Source organism: Martes martes, assembly GCF_963455335.1.
Source record: "Martes martes genome assembly, chromosome: 18".
Classification (NCBI taxonomy): Eukaryota; Metazoa; Chordata; class Mammalia; order Carnivora; family Mustelidae; genus Martes; species Martes martes.
In genome coordinates this window covers 22258913-22277131 of record NC_137906.1, presented here as the reverse complement: position 1 = coordinate 22277131, position 18219 = coordinate 22258913, and the positions used below count along the sequence as shown (strand labels likewise).

The window sequence follows — 18219 nt, the reverse complement described above, 5'->3', positions numbered from 1 at the left end:
TGCTCAGCAGGGAGCCTGCTTCTCCCTCTCCCTCTGCCTCTACCTGCCACTCTGCCTGCCTGTGCTCGTTCGCTCTCTCTCCCTCTCTCTCTGACAAATAAATAAATAAAATCTTTAAAAAAAAAAAAAAAATCTTCATACCCTCGGGTCCTTCTGGGAATCTAGCCTAAGGCAATTTTCTGAAATACAGAAAAAGCTCTTTGCGAAAACATTAATCACATTATTATTTACAATGGCAAAAAAAATGGAACAACCCAACTGCCCAAGAATCCATGCAATGCAATATTACACAGCCACTGTAAATATTTATGAAGTATTTGATGATCTGGAAAACCACTTATACTATAATGTTACATGGAAAAAACAGGAGGAAAAAAGTGCATTTACAGTGTGATCTCAGCCATATTTAAAAAGTAAACAGGAAAAAAGACTAGAAGGAAACAAAATGCAAGAAGTTGAATCAGAGGACAGTGAGCTCCTGTCTGTTTTGTACTTTTAACAATAACCTACAGAGTTCAAAATACTTTTTCCCATAAGGGGAAAAAATAACTATGCAAAATCAAGAGGTGGCAGAGAAGACCGTGACAGCGTCAGCACCTACTTCAGTCACCAAACGGTACGAGAACAAAATAGCCACAGAAACTCAGCTAACTCACTGGTCACAAGTCTCGGAAGGCTTGACTACTTTTTTTAAAACTAAATCCCCATGGGAGAAGAGGAAGCAGGAACCCCCTGTGCTATTTGCGCAACTCCTCTGCAGGTCTAAAAGTACTTCAAAATAAGATGTTTAAGTTAAATAAATAAATTCTTGGAAGATCACTACTCTCTCTCTCAAAAGAGAATGTGGAATATAGATGAATAATTTCCTGGGCTGGATAAAAGCACAGGGCTCCTTTTGTCATGAATTAAATAAAAGCCTTTTCTGGAACGTATGCCTTCACAGAAATCCTCGGGGCTGCCTGGTAGACAGCTCGCTCTGCAGCATTTCAAAGCTTTCGCTTTCAAGAATTGACCATTCATTCTTCCATGTACATCTGTGGCTCCATCTGCCCTAAAGTGGCCCTTCTGCTTCTCCACCTCAAGCCCCAAAATCTTTGCCTCATGACTTCCCGTTTCTGCTCTAAAACCCAACCCAGGTGTTAACTCCTTTGGGAAGCCTTCCTTGATACAGCTCTCCAATTTGGCCAGGCTTTTTTTTTTTTTTTTTTAATATAGTTGTACCCCTTACAAGGCTCTATTTCTGCACTTATCCCCTAGCACGGTAATCATCTGCTGACATGTACCTCCTCATCCAGAGTTATAAAATTCCAGAAGTTAAAAAATTCTAGAACTTCTCTTGACCCTTTCCATCCTCACATGAACTGTAGAGCAGACTTCTTCCCAATTATTTTGCAACGCTATTACAAGAAAGCCCTCAAACCCACCAACAGTGCTTCCTCCACCTCCTAACTTTCCATTTTGGTAAAAGAATTACCAAATTACAAATCACACACATAGGGACGCCTGGGTGGCTCAGTGGGATAAGTGTCTTGCCTTCAGCTCAGGTCATGATCTCAGAGTCCTGGGATCCAGCCCCACACTGGGCTGCCTGCTCAGTGGGGAGTCTGCTTCTCCCTCTCCTACATTTCCCTCTCCCCTACTGTTCCTGCTCTTTTTCTAATAAACAAAATCTTAAAAAAAAAAAAAATCACACACATATCCATACACAGACTTCATACCACAAGTCTTTCCTTTTTCTTTTTTTTAAGATATTCATTTGAGAGAGTGTGCACATGAGTGGGGAGGGACAGAGGGAGAGAGAAGGAACCTGAAGCAGACTACACATGAGCGCAGAGCCCAACGCAGGGCTTAATCCCACAACCACAAGATCATGACCTGAGCCAAAACCAAGACTCCGACGCTCTACTGAGTGAGCCACCCAGGAGCCTCACAAGTTAAAAAGTCTTTTCAACTTTCCCTCCATCATCAGCAATATTTGCAGTAGCCCAGCACTTCTCCAGTATTAGGAACTGCTCTCCTTTCCTTCTACACCTAGTGCATGGTGAATCCAAGACACCAAACTTAACATTCTATTCTTGAATTTATCCAGGACTTCTACTTCCTCACTAAGAACTTTAACTTCCTCATCTTTTCATCTGTATCACCAGTTCCAATAGTTGAATTTCTTTGGGGATTATCTTCTATAAAGTAATGAAGACTCCTGTAACTCCCAAGTCACAACCCAGAAGAGTAAAAAACCCCCAGGTTGCCCTGAGCTAGGAGGTCAGCTGGACCCACTCACTAGCCAAGTGACTTGTTCTAGACACTGCAAGAAATACCTTTTTAAAATAACAAATGATTTATCAAAGGCTTTGAAGGTCACTGGCAATCACCAAAACCACAAGGGGTAAATGTCAAGGAGTATGTGCGGATAAAAGTGGTCCACTCAAAGTCCTTTCACTTTCGAGCTGTTCATTATCAAGGTATTCTTTTTCTCAAAATCTTTTCTGATATTTCTTCGAGGTCTTTGAAAGCCTTCAAGTATCTTCTCTTCATAAGAACTCTCCTTTAAGATTACACCAGGATGGGATTTTTCAGCACTTCTCAGCCAAGTAGGTCTGTCCACAAAGGTCTGGAAACATGGACTGGTCACCCCCACAGTAAAATGAGATGAAGGCCACCTGGTGTTCCTCAAAGATAACATATGTGCTTGGGTCTTTAATTTCACTTCTGAAGATTGGGGAGGGCAGGTAGGGAGGACGGAAGAGAGGAAGAAAGTATAATGATTTTTAAACAATAAATGTTTAAGGTACAACCCAAGAGTTTCAAGAAATGTCAGATTTACAGAGGTGCTCTGACCTATATCCCAGGACAGGTGCCTTCCTTTAACCAGGTGGAGGCGCTCTCAGCCATCAGGGGAGTTTCAGGAGAAAATAAAATCAGAGACACACTATGCATGACTGGTAAACTCCCTTATGAAATTACTTCATATATCCTTTAGCATTCTAAAATAACATTCTGGTTCATAAACCCAGTTAACAGACGATTACCAAAAAATCACTTCACCAAGGTGAGCTCCGCAGCTTTCTGGCAATGGAATCGTTTTCTTACAATTAAAACTGTTTTTATGGTATGTTATGACAAACACAAAGCCAAGTGGGGAAGAATGTAAGCCTTAACCACATGGATCATCAGGAAAAAAGTTTAGAAAATGGTAAGGTTATACAGTCCCATCACTAAAACAAACACATTAGTCAAGTCCAAATTTTAGTATACAGGAAATGTTAGTGTTCTTATTCTGAATAAAATCAGCAGCATAAGATTCACCAACCAAATGTGCAAGCCATTCCAAACATAACTTATCAATTCTAAAATTCAGCCAAATTACATTACAAAAAAAAATTGCTGGCTGACCCAAAAGAAAAATGTACAAAGATCGGAAGACCAGGAATGGTCAATAGACATGGGAAAAATACATATGGCAATAAAAGATCAGAAGATGTTCCACTTCACTGACAGCTAAAGAAAGGCTTGCATATGATGTGCCTGTTGTGCCATTTTCACTCTTCACATTAAAAAAAGTTGTAATGGTCGGCCAGAAGGCAGGGAAACAGGAAGTTACTGCATCAATGAGAATAGAAACTGGTATCTTTTCACAGGACTAGCACTATCTATCAGAATTTTTAAATACACTTACTGTTTGCCCCACAATTCTTCTAGAAATTTATCCTACAATTTCACAAAGTGGATAAAGATATATTCAACATGTCTACTACAGTATTAGCAGCAAACACTAGAAATCTAAAAGAGCCAACATCAGGGAATTAGCTAAATACCTTAAGGCAGGCATACCAAGTTCTAGGGCAAAATGACAAAAAAAGAATCCACACTTGGGGTGCCCAGGTGACTCAGTCGGTTGAGCATCCAACTCTTGATTTCAGTTCAGGTCATGATCTCGTGATCATGGGATTAAGCCCCAAGTCAAGCTCCACACTCAGTGGGGTGTCTGCTTGAGATTCTCTCTCTCTCCCTCTGCCCCTGCTTGCACTCTCTCTCTAAAATATAAATAAATCTTTTGGGGCTCCTGGGTGGCTCAGATGGTAAAGCATTGCCTTCAGCTCAGGTCATGATCCCAGGGTCCTGGGATCGAGCCCCACATCAGACTCCCCGCTCAGCAGGAAGCCTGCTTTCCCCCTCCCTCTGCCTGCCTCTCTATGTACTTGTGATATCTCTCCCTGCCAAGTAAATAAATAAAACCTTTAAAAAAAAAAGTTTAAAATAAAATAAAATATAAATAAATCTCTAAATAAAAAAATCCACACTAAAAGATATCCTAACTGAGTTACTGAACTTCAGCAACATAGATTTCTTCTAACAACCATATATAAAAGGCAAGCTATCTCTAACTGGGGTAAAGGGACTATATGAATTAGGCTAACAATGCTTTTCTTTTTTTTTTTTTTTTTAAGATTTTATTTATTTATTTGACAGAGATCACAAGTAGGCAGAAAGGCAGGCGGGCGGTGGGGGGGGGGGGGGGGAAGCAGGCTCCCTGCAGAGCAGAGAGCCTGATGCGGGGCTCGATCCCAGGACGCTGAGATCATGACCTGAGCCGAAGGCAGACGCTTAACCCACTGAGCCACCCAGGCACCCCTAACAATGCTTTCTACACAACACCATTTGATGGCAGAAAACAATGGAGAAATATCAACAAAATGCTTACGAAAAGAATACACAAACCCTGAGGATTACCATTTATGGAGAACAACAGATAGGCATACTCAAACATGAAATAACTCAAGGAATATAGCAACCATAAACTCTTCTGAAAAACATTATTAGGGATGCCTGGGTGGAGCAGTCAGTTAAGCATCTGCCTTTGTGATCAAGCCCTGCAATGGGCTCCTTGCTCAGCAGGAGGCCTACTTCTCCCTCTGCCTGCTGTTCGCCCCGCTTGTGCTCCCTCTCCTTTCTCTGACCAACAAACAAACAAACAAACAAATAAATAAATAAAATCTTCCCCCAAAATTATCAGCTAATCAATGTTGAATAGATTAAAAGGGTCAACAAAATGCTCAATCCCAAATGGTGGAACAATGTCCAAGGATCTGCAAGAGAGAATGCAAACCCAGAATTTTATACCTAGCCAAGATGTCCTTCAAGCATAAAAGCAGGCATTCCTGATTCACCAAATAAGTGATAATAAAATCTAGTCAGCAGGAAGATGAATTAAAGACTTCAGATATGAACCCCAGTTAAAAGAACCAATGGGGAACACTGAATCCTTTAAAATATAAAACAAAGGGGAGCCTGGGTGGCTCAGTGGGTTACAGCCTCTGCCTTCAATTCAGGTCATGATCCCAGGGTCCTAGGATCAAGCCCGGCAACAGGTTCTCTGCTCAGCAGGGAGCCTGCTTCCCCCTCTCTCTCTGTCCACCTCTCTGCCTACTTGTGATCTCTCTCTGTCAAGTAAATAAATAAAATCTTAAAAAAAATAAAATAAAATATAAAACAAAGACTAAATACTGGTTATGGTCATGGAACATACTATAAATGCTCTAAAGACCCTGACAAAGTAAAATAACAACCAAGAATGAGAAGAGGGAAATAGAAGGAGTCCAAATGTTCTTATTTTTCCTGTTATTAAGTTCACTGATACTGCCTAGAACTGAAACATGGAATATATTTATTAAAAATGATGCCATCTTCTTGGAGCACTGGGCTGATTCAGTCAGTAGAAAACACAACTCTTGATCTTGGGGTCATGAGTTCAAGCCTCACATTGGCCATAAAACTTACTTAAAAATAAGTAAATAAAATAAAAATGATGCCATCTTCTTAATAACTTTCATAATCTTTTTCCTTAAGCTACGGGGATTTATCAAGAGCTAATGATTACTGAAGCAAAGATTCATTTGAAATTTGACAATTCCTTTCTTCGTTTCACTTGTTTTCTTTTTTTGCTATTAAATTCAAGAGACCTCAAAGGCACTATGCTTAGTAAAAAGAGTCCATCTCAAAAGGTTACATACTGACTCCAGTTATACACCATTCATAAAATGCCAAAACTATACACAGAGAAACAAGTGGATGCTAGGAGAGAGGGTGTGGGGCTAGAACACAAAGAGCATTAGGCTTGAGGGAGTTCTGTGCTGATGGGACTGCTCTGTACCTTGACTGAGGTGGTAGTTACACAAATCAACACATGGACTAAACTGCACAGAATCATAATACAAGTGACTGTAGGTTAAAACAGATGAAAACTAAATGGGGTCTAGAGTCAATAACTGACACGGACCAACGTCAATTTCCTGGTTTTGACACTGGACACAGCTATTAAAGATGTCACCACTGGGGACTCATAATACTCCTTTTGCAACTTTCTGTATTTAAGTATTTCAAAAAGTATACACTTTGTTAAAAAAGGCAAGTAATAGTAAATTGATTTTTCATTCACTTTAAAACGAACATGATCCCAAAAATTAGAATGATCACTTTTTAAATGAAAGTACATATTTTAGGACTCCATCTCATTTATCCAGATAGATACATACATACAAAAACATATGGATGTTTATGTAAGGTTAATCGTAGTTCAGGCTGGTAGGATTTGGGGTAACTTCTTTTTTTGCCAACGTTCTTGGCACCTTTTAATACTACTTTGTTTTTAATAAGCACATGTCGTTTTTGTAAAAATTATCCAGTTATTACTCTTTTCTAAATAAATAAAGGCATCTTCCCAGGTCTGCTTACAAGCCAATTTAGAAACCAATGATTTTTTTTTCCCCCAGCTGCATTCAGCTCACAAAATATCTTTACCTTTCCAGGGAGTCTGAGACCAGAGATCTTTTTCACCATGATGTTTGTATAAAACAGCCACAGGCTCTGTGAGGTACCTGAGCTACTGCACCTGCTAGACCTAATGGGCTTCGCTGAACTCAACTGCAGAAAGTCAAGCCACCCTCCTCACTGCTGACGTCCTGTAATGTGGTCCAGCTACCACCGTGCCCTCAACCATCATGCTTTTCCTATTCCTATCGCATTAGAAGATATGCAGACACCTAGCTTCTCTGTTATCAGCAAACTTCTACCATCCTGCCCTTTCTGTTAGGAAGGCAGTTTTACAGGTTTTACGGTTAGAGGACTAGATGTACTATTTTTCCTGGGACAGTACACCCAGTTGGGCTATTTCAAGTGAATATGCCTGTGTAAATGTGCACTGGCTTAAGGAGAAACCTACTCATACAGAAAAAACATGGGCTGTGGAGTTAGAACCTTGAGTCTGAATCCCATCTCTACCAACTTGCTGTGTAATTTTGGTCAAGTTACTTACATTGCCCTCCCTGACCTTCAGTGTCCTCATCTTCCCAAAAGTACAATGGGGACAGGTAAGACCTATCTTGCCGGGCTGCCATTAAACTGAATGAGGTACCATGCACAGTGTACACGAGGGCCCCTCAACAATGACTAGCGCTGAGTGTAATTATGAAACACGCAGACCTTCTGCTCCCTCTGACCCCCAGCTTCCTTCCTTTCCCATCAGCCTCCTGCACCTCCCTCACTTCTCTCTACACTGGGAGTTTCCTCAGTATCCACAACCCCTTCCCTCACCACACCACACCCCAACTGTGCCCCAGCAGTTCTCCCAGAAGCAATTACTGTCTGGAGCCTCCCCCTAAGTACACATCTACACAGCATTTCTTGTAACAACTTTCCCTGTTTGCCTGTCCAGTGCCCCCAGCCCCATAAACCACCACCATCACCACCACCCTCATTCCCCCCCCACCCCTCCCCATCCTGTCTACTTGCCCAGAAGAAAAATGCCCTTATCAGAGCTTGCTGGCCTGCATGGGTTTTGGAAAAAGACAGTGCTCACTATATTCATACTCTATTTCAATCTTACCACACTCTCCAAATACTGCCATTGTCATTTACTAAAGTCTAGGGCCCACCTTGACCTTCCAGGATTTTTTTTTTCAACCCTGCCTCTTTTGACTGCCTCACTCGGTGCAGAATGCTTAAGAGGTACTGGAAATGCAGAGGCCGAAGACTCACCCTGATATGGACTCCTAAAGACAAAGAACTAATCCTCCCCACCCGCAGGCTTGGAGTGGGACTAAAGAGCGACCAGAGGATTTGAAGAGTCTTATACTGTGCTCTTCAAACTTCTGAACTGTTTGACACTTACTAGAAGAATGTAGTCTTATAATTTCTATATAGCAATAACAAATACATCAAAATAATAAAAGCCAAAGGAAAAAACCTAACTCTAATAAAAGATGGTAACTGTTAAACTACTAGCTGGAAGGCCTCAAAGAGACGGTGTTTAGGGTGACCTTGAAATGGTAGGGAAGGTCTCACCTGCAAAACAGAAAAGGACAGCAGAGCAGAGGGAACAGCACTGAGCAAAGAGAAGTATGAAGTGTACTCAGTGTTCTGGCAATGACAGGTGGTTTGTTGTGGCTAGAGAACAGGTACAATCTGGGAAGTGTTTCAAAGACATCCAAATCAATCACCTTAAGCATTTAATAAATCATCTTCAATCCGTAATGAGAGGACTAAAAGTAAAACTGAAAAATCCAAGGCCCAAGTGCTTTCCATCATGCTGCAGTGATAAAAACTTGGTCTTTGGGGAGTCTGGGCAGCTCAGTAGGTTAAGCATCCGACTCCTGATTTCAGCTCAGGTCAGGAGATAAAGCCCATCTTCCCGCTGGGCTTAGGATTCTCTCTCTGCTTCTCCCTCTGCCCCTCCTCCCTACCCTCCCTCCCTCCCTCTCATTCAATTCTCTCTCAGAACAACAACAACAAAACAAACAAACTCGGTCTCTAACAAAGGGGGCCCTCTGCTCTGAATGATCTGGGGTCAAAGTGCAGGCTCCCATCTGAGCTCCACAAGGTGGCTCGGGCAGGAATACAGACGATGAACTGCTGGGCGAGAACCTGGAAGCTGTCAAGACACTCCGAGTGAAAAAAAAAAAAGAGACGTGGCCTGACCAAAGTGGACGGAATGGAAAGAAAGGCTGGGGTCAGAACACAAGTCAGGAGAGCATCCACAGGTCTACAAGAAGGGGACTAAAAGTGAAGAGGAAGTTAAAGATGACTCAGGTTTACCACTTGAGTGTCCGTGAATAAAGTCATCAACAGAACTGGGGCATGGGCGGGGGGGGGGGGGGGGGGGCAGGCACTAACCTGAGGGAAAGATGATGGATTTGGTTTTAGACATGTTTAATCTGATGACTGCAGGACACAGGTGGATACCAATGGCAGGAGAGTAAGGCTGAGTTCTCCGGGACACACAGGTCCTAACTGAAGCCATGAGAAAGACCAAGGGAGACTGAACCAAGGCAGTAATATCATGGGAGCCAAGAAAAAGTCCAGTGGTTGCCACGGGCCAAAAGGAAAAGTCAGCATAAGGACTGAAAAGAGGCCCTTTATATTGGCTTCAGCACACAGAAGTTAGAGGTGATCTGGAAAAGTGAAGACAGAAGGTCAGTATACAATGGGCTGTAAAAAGTGCAGGCCGAGAGCAACAGCTACAAGCTCAGGAGCCCCCTCCCTCTTCACCCCAGCCTGTACTGTCACATCTTCCTTGACTTGGACACATTTACCGACAATCCACTTTCGTAACATCGTCGAGACCCTTGTCCTGCCCAACGCCAACCACCTGCATCTCAACACAGCAGGAGCTGCCCATCTCCCCACAGAGCCAAGTCTCCTGTCATCTTCTTGTCAGTTTCTTTACCTGTCATCTCCATTCCCACCAAATCCAAATCACCCATTAAGTAAAACCCCCACTATCCCCAGCCACCCGGTTAGAGGCCGCCAAACTCAGCTTGACCTTTCCCTTTCCTTTATCCCTTGATGCTAGAATCAGTTTTTCAAGCAGTGAAAACTCTCTTGTCCAAGTCCTCCTCACCCTAATTCCACACCCAAGAACCGACCTTTGTCACATCCAGACATGCAAGGTATCATATCCGGTTTCCCACACTGATCTAACCCTGCACGGCAGATGGATTCCTTCTCCTTCACGGAAAACACAAAGCCAAACTCCTGAGAGTAGTATCGAAAGCCCTCCATGATCTAGCCATAAACCGCCTCTATGGAACTTCTCTCCAACTACTACTTGACAAAAACCACCACAGCCAAACCAGTCTATCCAATGGTTTGAACACTACACAGTTAGTTACAGCCTCCTCTTCTGAAATACCCTGTCTCTGCAAGTTCTGTTCATCACAGGGAGCCTCACTGACTCCCATGCTCTAAAGGCCCCGTGAGCACTCAAGACCTCCTTGGCATTCCCACCCCAATGTAACTGTCTCCCATGCCAGAAACCGTTCCAGGCTCTTGGGACACATCAATGAACAAAGTGAAGATCCCAAGCTCTAGGGAGTCAATATTTTAGCAGGAGGAGGTAACAAAAAAAACTCATAAATAACGTTAAAATGTTTAAAAATGTTTATAAAATGTTTAAAAATGGTAAATGCAGGGCACCTGAGTGGCTCAGTTGTTAGGCAGCTGCCTGTGGCTCAAGCCATGATCCCAGGGTCCTGGGATCAAGCCTCACATCGGGCTCCCTGCTCGGCGGGAGGCCTACTTCTCACTCTCTCACTCCCCCTGCTTGTGTTCCCTCTCGCGCTCTCTCTCTGTCAAATAAATAAATAAAATCTTTAAAAAATAATAATAAATTTTAGGAGGGTGGCAGGAGCCTGCGGGCCTGTGGGGCTGGCAACCAGGCCTGAAGGGCAGCGTGCAGGGTGAAGATGTGATGACCTGGGTACTCGAAAAAGAAGTCCTACAGGGCGAAGCTGCCTCTTCAAGGAACGGCGGAGGCCTGCCGGACCACCACGTAGCCTTAGTCCAGTGAGACATGGGCAGCCCCGGCGACACTGCCAGCACCGGACAAATCACGTGAAAATCTGGCCATAGGGCCCTAATTGCAGCAACTAATTTGTGACTGGGTTTTTAAAATTTCACAGTTGGTTCTGGGGTATTGCGTTTTGAGAAATTCTTTCTAACCAAATGGCCTGGTCAGAGTCTGTTGTGAGGGGGCCTGCACGGCTCAGGTCATGATCCCTGGGATGGAGCCCCACATTGGGCTCGCAGCTCAGCGGGGAGTCTGCTTCTCCCTCTGCCTCTGCTTTCTTAAGTGAATAAATAAAATATTTTTTAAAAATAAAATAAATAGGGGCGCCTGGGTGGCTCAGTGGGTTAAGCCGCTACCTTCGGCTCGGGTCATGATCTCAGGGTCCTGGGATTGAGCCCCGCATCGGGCTCTCTGCTCAGCGGGGAGCCTGCTTCCCTCTCTCTCTCTCTCTCTCTCTCTCTGTGTCTGCCTCTCTGCCTACTTGTGATCTCTGTCAAATAAATAAAATCTTAAAAAAAAATTTAAAACAATAATAATAATAAAATAAATAGGGGTGCCTGGGTGGTTCAGTCAGTTAAAGCCTCTGCCTTTGGCTCAGGTCATGGTCCCAGGGTCCTGGGATGGAGCCCCAAATGGGGTTCTCTGCTCAGTGGGGAGCCTGCTTCCTCCTCTCTCTCTGCCTACCTCTCTGCCTACTTGTGTTCTCTGTCTGTCAAATAAGTAAATAAAATCTTAATAAATAAATAAATAAATAAATAATTTGATAAGTAATTTAATAATAAATTTTAAAAAATAAAAATAGATGGGGCGCCTGGGTGGCTCAGTTGTTAAGTGTCTGCCTTCAGCTCAGGTCATGATCCCAGGCCTGGGATCGAGCTCTGCATCGGGCTCCCTGTTCTGTGGGAAGACTGCTTCTCTCTCTCCCACTCCCCCTGCTTGTGTTCCCTCTCTATTTCTTTCTGTCAAATAAATATTTTTAAAAAATAAATAAAATGGTAAATGTTACACAGGGCGCCTGGCTGGCTCATTCAGTAGAGCACGCAATTCTAGATCTCAAGGTCATGGGTTCAAGCCCCACGCTGAACATCAAGCTTACTAGAAATAAATAAATAAGCAAGGTCAATGCTACAAACAGAAGTAAAGCAGGGTGTGAAGGAGTGGGAGCAGAGGCTCCAGGGAGGACCTGAGAACTACCGCTGTAGCGCCCGCAGAGGGAGGGACCTTGACTGCAAGCTAGAGAGAATGGAAGGCCGCAGTCAGGGAGCGCTCTCCCCTGGAGTTCTACTGCAAAGGGGAACAAAGAAATGGGGCAATAGCTGACCTGGGTAGGAGGAGTAAAGAAAGGTATTTACCATGAGAAGACATGCCATGTTTGGATCCTGCAAGTACCCAGCCCCTGAGAAAGTCCTCAGCACTCAACAAACGTTAATTCCTTCACTTTCCCTTGCCACCTGCGATTTTGTTATCTTACCAGTGCATACCTGATCTGTGCAACTACCTGCAAACTTTTCCTAACCCTTCAAGACTCAAATATGCCTCCTGGGAGAGCTTCCCTGGCACCTCTCCTCAGCGAGTCCCCCTCAGATGGGCAACCTTTGTACCCACGCATTCTTCCACTCTCACCGTCACCACGGCCTCTTGCAATGGCTGGAATACAGTCCCATCTGCCTCACGAAAATGACTCCTGGAGGCCAGGAGCTACTAACCCCCTTGGGGTCAAAGTGTAACAATGAAAAGCTCTCACTGTGCTCTGACTCTTGAGCCAGACTGCCTGGGTTTGAACCCCAACTTCATCACTCAGCTGCAGTGTGGAAGGGCCCTGGATATTCTCATCCATTAAATGAGAAATAAAAATAGCCTCTACCTCCTGGCATTGTCTGGAAGAGTCAAGGAGTTAACGTATGTAAAATATAGGGCATACTCTAAACGCTATAACTATTAACTATTGTATTATTATATTGTATCCAGAGTACCTAAGATTATAAGCTTGACATAGGAAATCAATCAATTATTTCACGAATGAATAAACTGAGGCATTAAAAAGCTCTGTACATTACAGACTGTGTTTTCATTTACTTTACCAGTAAAGTAATTCCATCATTTGAACCAGGTCACGTCTAATTTTCTCAAAAGCTATTAAAGTCATTTCTTGATTACCGAACCTGCCTCCCAACCTAGCTCTAATTACGCAACTGCCTACAGAACCTCGGAAGACCGCGGACCCTTTCCCTAGCATCTCCCCACACCACCACGGCTTCTTCATACCTCCCGCGCATGGGGGGACCATGGAACAACACTGATGAGCAAGTGGATGACACGCTACCTGAGTGGCCGAATCTAAAGTCTGATTTTGCCTCCATTATAGGGACCACTCACCACTCGTTACGGGAATGCCACGGAAGGGGACATTCAAACTTAAGTCTTTGTAACTAAAGCAATTTTCTAAGCAACTAGAGAAACACTAATTTAAGCAAGAACTCGGTTTTGCACACAATTTCCATAATAACCAACAACTCACTCGGTATTAGGTAACAACTTTTCAGAGAAGTAGTGGGAACCTCTAAGATATTGTATCACTTAGGAACTCATGGGAATTCAACAAAACCCAATGACTTAATCAAATGTACTTACAGTATAGTTGTCACAGTAATTCTGGACTACACTACAAATTTTTTTGTTCTTACGATTTTTATTTATTTAGCTGAGAGAGAGAACGAGCAGCGGGGAGGAGCAGAGGGAAAGGGACAAGCAGACTCCCCACTGAGGAGGGAGCCAGACGCAGTGCTCAGTCCCAGGACCCTGAGATCAGGACTCTAGCCTAAGTCAGACACTTAACCAGCCCCCATCACCATCTACCTCAGAACCAAACAAAATATATCCGGATGGCGTTCCAATGATCTTCCATGATCTTCCGTGTGAGACCCGCGCATGTGCGGACGGACAGGCCCCAAGTTACAAATGGTTCGACTTTAGGAGGCTGCAAATGCAATTCACAATCAGTAGAAACCATACTTGGAATTTTGACTTTGGATCTATCCCTGGGCCAGTGACATGCAGTACAAAATTCTCTCGAGATGCTGGGCAATGGCAGCTGGCTGCAGCTCGCAGTCAGCCTACGATCACCAGGGTCAACAACCGATACAGCCACAACCATTCTGTCCTTCGCCTTCAGTACCATATTCAATAAGTGACATGAGATATTCAACACTCTAATATAAAACAGGCTTTGTGTTAGATGGTTCTGCCCAACAAGCCATCCCTTGTATGCTTACATGTTCTAAACACATCGAAGGGAGGCGAGGCCAAGCTCTGATGTTCGGCAGGTCAGGTGTAGTAAATGCATTTTGACTGACAGTACAGTATTTTCAGCTTACAAGGGGTTTATCGGGACATAACCCCACTGTAAATGGAGGAAGATCTGTCCTGCCAAAAAGCGCAGGCTTTGCAGTAGAGTGCCTTGGTCCAGATGCCGGCTCCACCCAGGTATCCTACAGTTCCTTTGTCCTCAGCCCCTCTGGTAAAACTGGCAAGAATGTAACCTAGCAGGGTGGTCTCATTAACCACACCAGACTGACTGACTACAAGAAAAATGATAGCTAGCTTACAGCAGATACGTAATAAATGGTGTTCTTATCGTATTATACTATTTTCATCTCATCAGGATTGAAGTTTTACAAAGACATGAAAAAGGCTCAAACAGGGGCGCCTGGCTGGCTCAGTTGGTAACGTCTGCCTTCGGCTCAGGTCAGGTTCTCGGGGGTCCTGGGATAGAACCCTGCACCGGGCTCCCCGCTCAGTGGGGAGTCTGCTTCTCCCTCTCCCTTCACCCCTCCACCCTGCTTGTACAGGCGCTCTTACACGAATGTCTCTCAAGTAAATGAATAAAATCTCTTTTTAAAAAAAGTGGGGGTTGGGGCGCCTCGTTGGCTCAGTGGGTTAAAGCCTCTGCCTTCGGCTCAGGTCACGATCCCAGGGTCCTGGGATCAAGTCCCGCATCGAGCTCTCTGCTCAGTGGGGAGCCTGCTTCGTCCTCTCTCTCTCTCTGCCTGCCTCTCTGCCTACTTGTGATCTGTCAAGTAAATAAATAAAATCTTAAAAAAAAAAAAAAAGCGGGGGGAGAGGCTCAAACATGTGTCAACTATTACTCCTAAAAGTAAAAATGTTAAGTAAGAAATAAAAAGGCAAAAAAGTTCCTGGAATAAAGCAAGAGATGTGATCCCAGGGGAAAAAGCTCCTCCTCCTGTAAGACACACACCAGGCAACGATTTCCTCGAATTCTGGTGACAAGGCCTGCCCCACCCACACCCCTGACCCTTGGATACCTACAGGATATGAACCCCCGGTGTCAGTGATGAAGAGAGGATGTGATTAGAAGGTCCTAATCTGGTCACAGCCACTGTGGCCACCCCTTGCCTGCTTAAGTATGTGAGGTCTAGCTTACAAAAACCTTGACTCAAAACTTAGCCCCAGGAAAAAATGTACATTGTAATCATGAAGTCAACTACTTTACAACAATTGCTCAGAAGTGGCCATTTTCACAATGTTCTGATTGCCAATTAAAATGAATTCTGAATGCAAGGATGCCTGGCTAGCTTAGTCAAGAGCTGGCAAGATTCTGCCCAGGGGTCCTAAACCACCATTCCTGGCAAGCTCCCTGAAGGGAGGAGCTTGTCTGCCTGTCTAGACATTCCCTAGAGCCTGGTGTCCAGTGGCAACTTAAAATTCAAGGAAAGATTTCTACACCCCTGTTCTAGGCAGCATCACTCAAAACAGCCAAAAAGGTGGAAGGAACCCAGGTGTCCATCAACAGGTGAATGGATAAATGTGGTATGTACTCACAACAGAACATTATTTAGTGTTTAAAATGAAGGAAATCTGACACATGCCACAACATGGGTGAACTTCCCGGACATCATGCTGAGTGAAGCCAGTCACAAAAGACCCAATACTGTATGATTCCGCTTCTGTGAGATACCTAGAGTAGTGAAATTCCCAGAGACAGAAAACAGAGCGTGGTCGCAGGGGATGAGGAACAAGGGAATGAAGTTACTGCTCCATGGGTACAGCTTCAGTTTTACAAGATGAAAAAAGTTCTGGGGATGTGGGGATGTACATTCACCACAATGTAAAAGTACAGTGTGACCCTTGAACAACATGGCTTTGAACTACACGGGCCACTTACACATGGATTTTTTTTTTTCCCAATAAAAACAGCACAGCACTGTGAATGCATTTTCTCCTGTGATTTTTTAGTGATATTATTTCCTCTAGCTTACTTTGTTAAAAATACAGTATAGAATACATATAACATACAAAATAAATATTAATCGACAGGTAACGTTATCAGTAAGGCTTCTGGTCAACAGGAGACTAACAATAAAAGTTTTGGGGGAGTCAAAATTATAGATGACTTTCCACATCATGGGGGGCAGCGGCCATGACCCCCACGTTGTTCAAGGGTCAGCTGTACTTAATGCTTACTGAACTGTAAAGCATAAAAATGGTTAAAATGGTACTTTTTATGTTCTATGTATTTTACAACTTAAAAAGAAAAACCAGAAAATTAACTGAAAGAATCAATGAAGAAAGGAATACTGAGCACAACCTTCATCGCTCACTCAGTGTTCTATCTCATACCTCCGGATTATTCATTAAGGAATTCCTACCATCATATTTTACAGATGAGAAAACTGGGCCTCAGAGAGCTTAACCTATCTGCCACTACACTACATACAGTATCTACTACACAGGGCTGCTCAGCATTCATGGTGTATTTTACCCCACTGGTTGTAAGCCCCGTGAAGACAAGGGCCATGACTGAGGTCTTCTTTCTATGCCCAGAACCCAACACAACACCCACAGGCCCTTGAATGTTTTAAAAAGTCCCACTGGCCTGAATATCTACATCACAGATGTCATTATGTCCCTTTCTCTACTAAGTCCCTAACAGGAGTAAAATGGACAACCTTAACACTTCCTTCACTGGAGGTGCTCAAACACAGCCTGAGCACTCAAGCGCTCCCCCACCGGCTTACTATGTACCAGGAGTCGGGGCAGATAAAGGTTCAGACAATTTCATCTTGGAGGGCACTGAATCCACTGCTGTGGAGAGATAAGGCTCAGGAACGATTATAACAGGACAGTGAGTACACAAATCGAAGGGAGTGCTGAGAGTGTCTCTGGGTCTGAAAAACGTGGAAAGGATCTTCAGAAGAGGTGGCTTCTGAGCTGGATCTGGAAGAATGAAGAGCTTTCCAGGGACTACCAGGGAAAAAGGCCCGGGCCAGAAGCAGAAACAACAGCATGCTGGGTGTCAAAAGAACACCCCCATTCTGACTTTGCTATTACCTGGATAGGCTACCTCTGCAAATCACAAACCCTGTTTCCTTCTATATAAACCCACTGCAAAACGCCATCCAACCCTGTGTGTTACAGCTAACAGAAGCTCTGAAGTCAAAGGGCCAAGTTCAAATTGTGCCACTGTCACTTAAGAGTGACCTTGAGCTAAGTAACTAGTTGCTCAGTGCCTCAGTCTCCCCATTTCAGGAGAGAGCTACTGAACTCATCAAGTAACACATGTCAATTACTCAGCACAGGCCCAGGCACATAGTAAGCCCTCAAAATACACGATAGCTCCAGTCAAATAGGCTACATTATAAGGGAGGCAAACCCCAGATGCCAGGGTAGTGCCTGCTGCGCTTCCAGGTCCCTCCCAGTCCTGAGACGTCCCTGGGGGGATGGGAGCGCCGAGCCCGGGCTGCAAAGCCTGCACGCATGTGTCACTGCTGGGCTCGGCACGCGCCTCTCCCCGCCCCGGGGAGAAGCGATGGCTCAGCAGTCCCGGGGCCCGCTTCCACCCCTCAGACCCGGCGCTGGGGAGGGAAAGGGGCTCGGACCCCACTTACCATGCTGGCCGGGGGAGGGGCGGCTCAGGTGAGCTGGCTCTCGAGCTTCGGACACGTCCCGCTCGCACAGTTCAGGTCATGGTCCCGGCAGGCTCGGGAAGTCCCCCGCCCATGCAAAGACAACCGCTGCCCCACCCGGGCCCCGCGGGGACCCTCTAAAAAGAGCGCAGCCCCCCGGCCCGCCTCATCGGAGACCCCCTGAACAATTCATCTAGAACCACCCGCCCCTCCCCAAGGAAACTGAAAAAGCAGGAAATGGGGCTCGGAAGCCGGTGAGGAGGGCAGCGGCTCGGGGGGCCCCCCGCCCGGGCCCGACCCCCGAGGGGAGGCTCCAGGCCCAGGCAGGGGCTCCCGGCCTCCGCGTTCAGAAGCGGCTGCGGGCCCGGCCCGGAGGCTGAAGGGGCGGAGGCTGAAGGGGCCTCGGCGGCGCAGCCCGGGCGGCCGGCTCAGGGAAGAGGCCCGGGGGCCCGC

At 45.0% G+C, this 18219-nt stretch overlaps 1 protein-coding gene across 2 annotated transcripts in view; it reads right to left on the bottom strand.

The window, feature by feature from the left end:
• XPO6 (exportin 6) overlaps positions 1 to 17881 on the bottom strand; it is a 101357-nt gene extending 83476 nt beyond the window's left edge. For both annotated transcript variants that reach the window (XM_080829978.1, XM_080829979.1), the window contains exon 1: positions 17749 to 17881. In XM_080829978.1, coding sequence (XP_080686104.1) covers positions 17749 to 17751 — 3 coding nt within the window. In that variant the 5' untranslated portion in view covers positions 17752 to 17881. The remainder of the gene's footprint in view (positions 1 to 17748) is intronic.
• Between the last annotated feature and the right edge of the window lie 338 nt (positions 17882 to 18219).